At 52.1% G+C, this 8,389-nt stretch overlaps 1 protein-coding gene across 2 annotated transcripts in view; it reads left to right on the top strand.

The window, feature by feature from the left end:
* Positions 1-639: 639 nt before the first annotated feature.
* Positions 640-8,389, top strand: part of ndst3 (N-deacetylase/N-sulfotransferase (heparan glucosaminyl) 3) — a 47,720-nt gene continuing 39,970 nt past the window's right edge. Inside the window, exons 1-2 of one of the 2 annotated variants that reach the window (XM_076045027.1) lie at positions 640-883; positions 2,692-4,029. In XM_076045027.1, the coding sequence (XP_075901142.1) occupies positions 3,037-4,029 (993 nt within the window). In that variant the 5' untranslated portion in view covers positions 640-883; positions 2,692-3,036. The remainder of the gene's footprint in view (positions 884-2,691; positions 4,030-8,389) is intronic. The other variant, XM_076045036.1, reaches the window with a different exon arrangement.

Raw genomic sequence — 8,389 nt, 5'->3', positions numbered from 1 at the left:
ATTGGTCGACAGGGGGGTCGACTCCTCGCCTCGTCGTTCAACTCCCGCCGTGGCAGCGCAAACAGTCGATCGCGCCGTTCATTTGCGCGTCGCCAACTTACCTGAACCTGGGAGGGGAGCGCGCGCGAGTGTCAATCACAGCCGAGCCACCTCCCCTCTCCCACCCGCATCCCCTCCCTCTATCGCTCCCATCGCCTCTCCACTTGTGTAGGCGCTCTTCTTCTTCTTCTTCTTCTTCTTCAGACCGGAACCGTTTACGCGCGGCGGCGCTCAGTCGTCAACAGGGGCGCATCGCACCGAGGCACCCGCACCCCCACCACATCTCCTCCCCGCACGCCGAACCTTATTCGAGAGAGAGAGAGAGAGAGAGAGAGAGAGAGAGAGAGAGAGAGAGAGAGAGCGTGGAGATTTCAGCTGCGCGTGTGTCCGTGTGTGTGCGCACGGTTGGGTGTAGTGACGTGGGGGCGAAGCAGGAGCGGCAGCAGCAGCAGGAGGAGGAGACGGCGGGGCAGCAGCGGCGGAAAGAGAAGAAAGATGGAGGGGTGGCTGTGGTATCAGCTGCTTCAGTGACGGAGAGAGAGAGAGAGAGAGAGAGAGAGAGAGCGAGAGCGAGAGAGAGAGAGAGTGCGTGAGTGAGTGAGCGCGCGTGTGGTTAAGAAAGAGAAGGAGAGGAGGGGGGTCGGGAGAGAGAGAGCGAGAGAGAGAGAGAGCGAGAGAGAGAGATGGCACAAGGCTTCAGCATCCTAAACACACGGGAACGGTGCGCCGCCGAGACTGGAGACCCGGACCCACCCGAAGCAGCAGCAGCAGCAGCAGCAGCAGCGCTCGCCGCTCCGCCGTCACGCTTCCTGCCCGCACGGCAGCGCCCGCAACTCGGCGAGAGGTGAGTGTGGGAGTCGCTCGGCGCTCGATCGCAGCGTAAACTTCAAGCGGAGGCAACTCTCGTCTTGTAGTTGATGACTCGGTGTGGTGGGAACCGCCGATGTCTGCTTCACTGTTTTCAGGGGACTTCACGTCAGGACGGAGCAGACGCTACTCATTTCATTGCTATTGTTTTTATTTTACTTTTTGTTTTTAACTTATAATTATTCATTATTTATTTTTTACATGCTTTCCCGATTTTAAGGAACATTTGCCAACGTATGTCCACCTGCCTATACTGAGGTAGGATTGTAATTTAGACGTGACAAAATGAAAAGTTAAAATTATAAATCAGATTAATGAATTTAAAGAGTTTATTTTATTTTATTTTATTTTATTGTACCAACCTAAAGAGATGTTTCAAATGTTTCTGTGACTTCTAAATGTAATCTATATGCGGGTTTATTTTATTTTATTTTATTTTTTTTTAATAATGTTGAATCAATCGTGCTTGCTTTAGAAGCCGCAGTTGTTGGGATTTTTCTTTTTAGTTTTCTAAAGGAACGAGACATACGAAAACTTCGAGATGAAGTCACTCGTGCCACTCCGATGCCAGCGCCCTCTTGTGGCAGTTAATTGCGCAGCACATGAACGTCTCAACAGGTTTAAAGTGGCCCGTCTACCTGTCAGTCTCAAAATATCAGATGTTGTTCATGGCGTGATTAAAAATAAACACACAAGCAAAGTTCAGACAGGTTTGTCCCTCTTTAAAAGTGGAATCCAGACTAATTCTTGTTTTTCAAGGCGCGCATTTCATTTGACCAGACTTCTTTGCTTCTCTTTTGAAGCCGGCTTTGCGAGAGAAACCCAAAGTCCAAGTTATTCCCCCTTCTCTTGCATTTGGTGGTGTCATGTCGAACGAGCGTGACCGGAGTCTCTCCGCCGTGACCTTCTCTGCTGCGCACGTTCGCTGAAGGCAGCGATCGAGGAGGGAAGGATGTGGAACGCGAGCAAAGACTTATTGATATTCAAACAGACGGAGGGAGCCAGAGAGGGGCTTCGCAAAGACTGAGGGAGAGGGCGTGAGGTGGAGGAGTGGGGGAGAAAAAGATGCTGTGGGATCTTTTCTTTTCTTCCGCCTGGCTCCTGGCACAGACATTAAGATGCTAATCCTGCTCTGTTTTTTGTTTTTTTTTGTTTTTTTTTTGTCTCTCTCTATAATTCATTGCATTTCGCTCCTGCCCTCTCAGTCTTGCACTTTTCTCCTGCTCTCCGTCTCCTCCGCATCGTCACGGGCTCTCCCCTCAGATTAGCGCTCCTGGCGAAGGGATTCCAAGTCTAATTTTGTGCTATTTCAGATGATTAGGCTGCGAAATGGGACAGAAGTGCGCGGAGTTTGGCGCAATTAGAAGAATACTCGGCGGAGCTTTATGGGACTGATTAGCGGCGCTGCCATCCACCCTCCCTGCATGGCCATATTAGCACAAAACCAGCTGTTGTTTATTTGCGGGGATTGGCATTTGCCGGGTGTGTTTGTGCTTTTAACTGCGGTGTCGCTCGTGTGTGTGTGTGTGCGTGCGTGCGTGTGCGTGTTGCGCCAGAGGTTTGGCTAAGCCCTAAGGATCCAAGTTGTTTTCAATCAGCTCTGTAGTTACCAGCTGTGCCCTCGCATTTCCCCGCTGGGGCGCAACCTCTCTGAGTGTATACACACGCACGCACACACACACACACACACACACACACACACATTCAAACTTAATGCATATTGTTCAACCTCCTCCTGCAAATTCGCCATTTCATCTTCACCTTCTTGTCCCCACTTGTCCGCAGGCATTAATCATCGCTCCGCCCGTCTCTGAGGACCCGACGGAAGGCTGAGTCCCCCCACCCGCCCACCCCACCACCAGACACGCTCACCCCCACCACCACCACCTCTACCTCCACCCCTCCCAACATCCGGCGCAGCTCAATCCCTCAACCTGCCATGGTGACATGACGCAATCCTGAGTTGGATTCTTTTTTTTTTTTTTCCCAGACAGTCTCTCCCTCGGCAGGGGGAGGAGGGGGAGACAGACTCGACTCTTTTTATTTTTGGGGGGGTGGGGGGAGGTCGGGCTCTGACAAAAAACAGATAATAGACGTTTCCCTTTTCTACGCCACGCCCGTCCTCGCGCCATGACGGTGGCCGTGCGCTTCCGCCGCCACCTGCGACGCCTGCTGCTCCTCCTGGCCTCCTGCTGCCTCGTCTCCCTGCTCCTCTCGGCCTACTTCCTCTTCACCAACTCCTCGCCCGCCATGCAGCTGGGACAGCCGCCCGAACCCGCCTGCTCCCAGCCGCTCTCGGCGTACCACCAGCTCCCCTACCCGTACCCGCCCAACCCCCCGCACACCCACGTCCAGACGGAGCCCGTGGTGCTGGTGCTGGTGGAGTCCCAGTACTCCCAGCTGGGCCAGGACGTGGTGGCCATCCTGGAGTCGGCGCACTACCGCTTCCGCATGGAGATCGCCTCGGGCAAGGGCGACCTGCCGCCGCTGACGGAGAAGGGCCGCGGCCGCTACTCGCTCATCATCTACGAGAACCTGCTCAAGTACTCCAACGCCGACGCCTGGAACCGGCAGCTGCTGCACCAGTACTGCACCGAGTTCCGGGTGGGAATCATCGGCTTCTACCGCTCCACCGAGAACTCGCCGCCGCTCCTCAAGCTGCGGGGCCTCCCGCTGGTGCTCAGGACCAATCAGGCGCTGTGGGACTGCTGCGTGGTGTCCAGCTCGCCTCTCCTCCACCTGACCAAGCCCGGCACGGACCGGGGACCTTTGCCCGGGGACGACTGGACCTCCTTCTCCTCCAATCATTCCACCTACCAGGCGGTGCTGCACGCCCGGGCCAAGGAGGGAGCGGGCGCCAGCAGCGGCGACAGCCCCGGCCCGGGCTTCATCTCGGGACTCCAAGCCACCGTGGTGCAGGACTTGGGACTCTACGACGGCGTGAGGAGGGTGCTGTTCGGCCAGGGGCTGGGATACTGGCTGCACCGGCTCATCCTGGTCGACGCCATCTCCTACCTCACTGACCGGAAGCTAACGCTGGGCCTGGATCGGCACGTCCTGGTGGATATAGACGACATTTTCGTGGGGAAGGAGGGAACGCGCATGAACACCAAGGACGTGAAGGTAACGAGCGCTTAGCGTGGTGGTGGTGGTGTGAATGAATTTGACGACAGATTACGCATGGGGTCGCACAGGATGTAGTGCATGCCAAAGAAAAAAAGTTTGCAGTATCTCGTTAATGACAAGTGACTCGTGGTTTAAACTTTAAAAAGAGGCGACAGTCAAGGTTTGAGCCTCAAGACGATGGGATTAATTTTCAGTGGCGTTCACCTCAGCCACGTTAGTTCTCACTCGCTTCTCACCTGTCAGGTAGAGGAAGAAGAGGTTTCCAGTTTCATCTGTTTGAGTTCAACTAGATTAACCTTCGTCCTCACTTGTCAGCTAAAGTAGCAGAAATGTAAGGAGCACAACATGGGCTGAAGCAGGACCTTGTGATGGCAATTGAAGTAATTCAACCAGCAAAAAAAACTGATGTGATCACGACAAAAGCTTTAACATAGATACTAAACATAAGATACTAATATAAACTTTATGTGAGGTCATCTGAACAAAGGAGCTGGTTGAACAGAGGAGTGAAATTTAAACACAGTACTGAAGTGAATAATCCAGTGAGCAAAGTGTCCGAGGAAATTCTCGACTGCAAGACTAACTGAATGCTAAGGAAATATGTCTCCTTTTTTGTTTTTTTTGTTTTTTTCTTATAAAAAACATGTTGTTAAAGGAAGCTGCTTTTCAAAAGAAAAAAAAAAAGGAAGTCGATTCAAAGTGAAAGTCGCCAGTTAAACCTTAATTGCAGTTAGAACAAACCGCAAGACGTTTGTGTGAAATCCCTTCCCACAGCTCTCCATAAGCGCAATGCGAAGTTTTAGATTTGTATATATATATATTTATATATGAAAAGGGGCCAAACTCCATTAGATTGAAAATGGGACCATGTCCCAGATCATTAAAAACTAAACACATAAGTGCCCTGTTGAGGGAGAAGGGAAGGGTAAGAAGTGGATTAAAGTGCATAATTATGCCAAAAAGAAGAGCAGGAAGGCAGGAATGGACGGAAAAACTGAACCTGAAGTGTTTCTGTTTCCTTTATTTCTTTTAATCAATTCGAACCAAAAGTTATTATCTACCAGAAAAACACGTGTTTCGGTGTTTCCTGCTTCTGGCTAAGTTGTTCCTATTAAGTTCTACAATCAGTTCTGTAATACACATTTCTTTTCAGATTTGATTATTCATCAGTTAGTTGGTTGGTTAGATCGTTAGACCATGTTTAAGAGAAGGGATGAAGTTTGCTTTTAACTCCTTTCAACTCCTGAGCGCGGCCACTCATGGCAACGCAGCAAGAAAAAGACAAACAAAACCTCCTGCAAGAGGTTTTAAAGAGGATTTTTCAGAGGATTTCAACCTCAAGGGCTGTTAAGAGCGCTTGACTCAGGCGTGCGTGTAAGCCTGCGTGTTAATGTGCATGTATGTTATGCAGCTACTGCTTGTGTGTGGGTGCGTGCGCCTGGGCGCGTGCGCGCATGTGTGTGTTTGGGTACAGCAGGAGGAGATCTCAAATAGAGCCGGAGCCAGAAGTAAAGAGGCCATTTAAGGGAACAAAGGCGCGTAGTGAAAGAGAGAAAGAGGAGCGATGAGAGTGAGAAAGAGGGCCAGTGAATGAGCCAGTGAAAAGATGAATGGCACTTATTCCTCTTTTCCCACGTTCCTCCACTATGGGAAGCTAAAGGAGAGTCAGCCGTGCAGGCCGCCTCTCAGGACCACCATTGTTTTGAAACACACGTTTGTGTGAGCAAACACGCGCGCAAATACACACACACACACACACACACACACACACACACACACACACACACACACACACATACACACACGCAAACATTGCACACGCACTTTTCCAGCAGACAAACGCGCTCATTTGCACCCAGGCATTTCAAGAGAAGGTGTAGAAGAAGGTGTGTATATTTATTATATACCCAACCATCCACCCATCCACCCATCCATCCATCCATCCATCCATCCACCCACCCATCCATCCATCCATCCACCCACCCACCCATCCATCCATCCACCCACCCACCCATCCATCCATCCATCCATCCACCTATCCACCCACCCATCCACCCATCCACCCATCCACCCATCCATCCACCCATCCACCCATCCACCCATCCATCCATCCATCCATCCATCCACCCATCCATCCATCCACCCATCCATCCATCCATCCATCCACCCATCCATCCATCCATCCACCCATCCATCCATCCACCCATCCACCCATCCACCCATCCATCCACCCATCCATCCATCCATCCATCCACCCACCCATCCATCCATCCATCCATCCATCCACCCATCCATCCATCCACCCATCCATCCATCCATCCATCCATCCACCCATCCATCCATCCACCCATCCACCCATCCACCCATCCATCCATCCATCCACCCACCCACCCATCCACCCATCCATCCACCCATCCATCCATCCATCCATCCACCCATCCATCCACCCACCCATCCATCCATCCATCCATCCACCCATCCATCCATCTTTTATACCTTCCTTCCTTCCTTCTCTCAGCCTCGCAGGGTTCTGCTGATCCATCCCAGCTGTCACAGGGCAAAGGCAGGTTACACCCTGGACAAATGGCTAGTTCATCACAGGGCTTTATTATATATGTACATTTAAAAACTATATGTATAATAGCAGCTCAGGGTTGCAGAAGTGTACATGTAACGCTTTCGCACAGGGAATTTCCTTTGAAATGACGTTTGACTCTCAGGGCCCTTTGAGTGAAGCAAAATGTGTTTTGGTAGGTTTTCATGCGTAGCATGTGTGTGTGTGTGCGTGTGCGTATGTGTGCGCGTGCGTGTGTGTGCGCGCGTGTGCATGTGTGTGTGTGTGGGAGAGCTAAGACAGGTGAGATTTATGCTGATCTGAAGTGATGTGATGTGAGCTTAACCCAGGGGTGTCCACCCATCGCTCTGCAGCCACAGGATATACATCAGTGCGCGTGTGCGAGAGTGTGTGAGTCTCTGCTTTAGATTAGAATGTCACTTTCCGTCAGTGGCTGACACTCGTCCCATCAGGAGCTGAGGAGGAGGAGGAGGGGAGAGAAAAAAAAAATTAGAAACCCCAGCAGATGCCTAACCTGTCTGTGGCTGGAACGTGGAGAGGGGATGTGACGGGAGTGGAGGAGGGCAGCGGGAGAGGAGAGGAGAGGAGAGGAGTTCCACTCTCGGATACAATAAAGGCGTTTGTATCCCAGAAAAAAGTGAGGGGAGGACGTTTGCAAAAAAAAAAAGTGAAACGCACGGCCCCGGCGCGGCGTGGTGCGTTCGGGGGTTTCATTCCGAGTCGACCGCACTCTTCAGCTCCGCGCCATAAATATACATGAGGATGAACCAGCACCGTAACAGAAGGACAGGGAGGTGGGGATGGAGGGATTCAGACTGGGGTGGTGGTGGCGGCGGGGGGTGTTGGAAAAAAAGAAAAGAGAGAGTGATGGAATCAGAGGCACTTCACCAACCTGACAGCGAGGAGGAGCGGGAGGAAAAGGAAGAAGAAGAAAACGCCGTGAGGGAATTGAGTTGGAAGGGAGGCAGGGAGGGGAAGACACCTCGGGGTGAGGGTGGGGGGGTGGCTGTGGGTAACTTTCAGAGAGACAAAATGCTGTGGGGGTGTGGGGTGGTGGAGGGAGAGCGTGGTGATTTCTGGCAGCTTACCCCCCCGGGTGGGTGGATGGAGGCAGGCAGAGCCTCAGGTAGACACTTCTCCTCACTCTCAACCGCTTCAGGCACATTTTGACAGACGGGTGCGTGAATATCGTGCGCTACAGACGCTTCATCCCCACCACCCCACCCCTACGGATACTAACGGGGGGGGGGCCACATCGTTGCGGGCAGGTTGGGGCGACATCGATTAAAAAGTTTTTGGCACAAAGTGTCATTGAGGAGCCGCTCCAGTTCCGGGGGGCCTCGCAGCATCAATCCAGTTTAAGGCGAAGGTGACAGCTGAAATGTGCACGGCCGGCGTGTGAGCGGCATGCAGAGGATCCGTTCAATGTAGCTGAATGGAAAAAAAAAGAATAAGTAGAAGCTGCGGTCGCACGACTGAGCAAAATACCTCCCGTTGAATTTTGTTTTCGCGTCAGCTGTTGATGATCTCATCGCGGGTGCTGACGGCGCGTTTTAGTCGAGAAACGGCAGTCTGGCGCTTTGAAGCGATGAATCGTGTGACCGATCAACAAGACTGCGATGTATGTTGTTTGTTTGTTTTTTGGCACAGCAGCTATTTTTTGCGCTCTTAATCAAGCAGCAGCCCGACAGCCGACCCTTTCTGGGAAGCGCTGAGGCCGTTTTCAGGACGGCAGCGTCACTTTTGCTCCGCTTCACCTCCGGAGACCACACGGCCGTGGGG

Source organism: Nelusetta ayraudi, unplaced genomic scaffold, assembly GCF_046127955.1.
Source record: "Nelusetta ayraudi isolate G7.1 ecotype Tasmania unplaced genomic scaffold, CSIRO-AGI_Nayr_v1 ptg000004l, whole genome shotgun sequence".
Taxonomy (NCBI): domain Eukaryota; kingdom Metazoa; phylum Chordata; class Actinopteri; order Tetraodontiformes; family Monacanthidae; genus Nelusetta; species Nelusetta ayraudi.
This window is presented reverse-complemented; position numbering and strand designations above follow the sequence as displayed.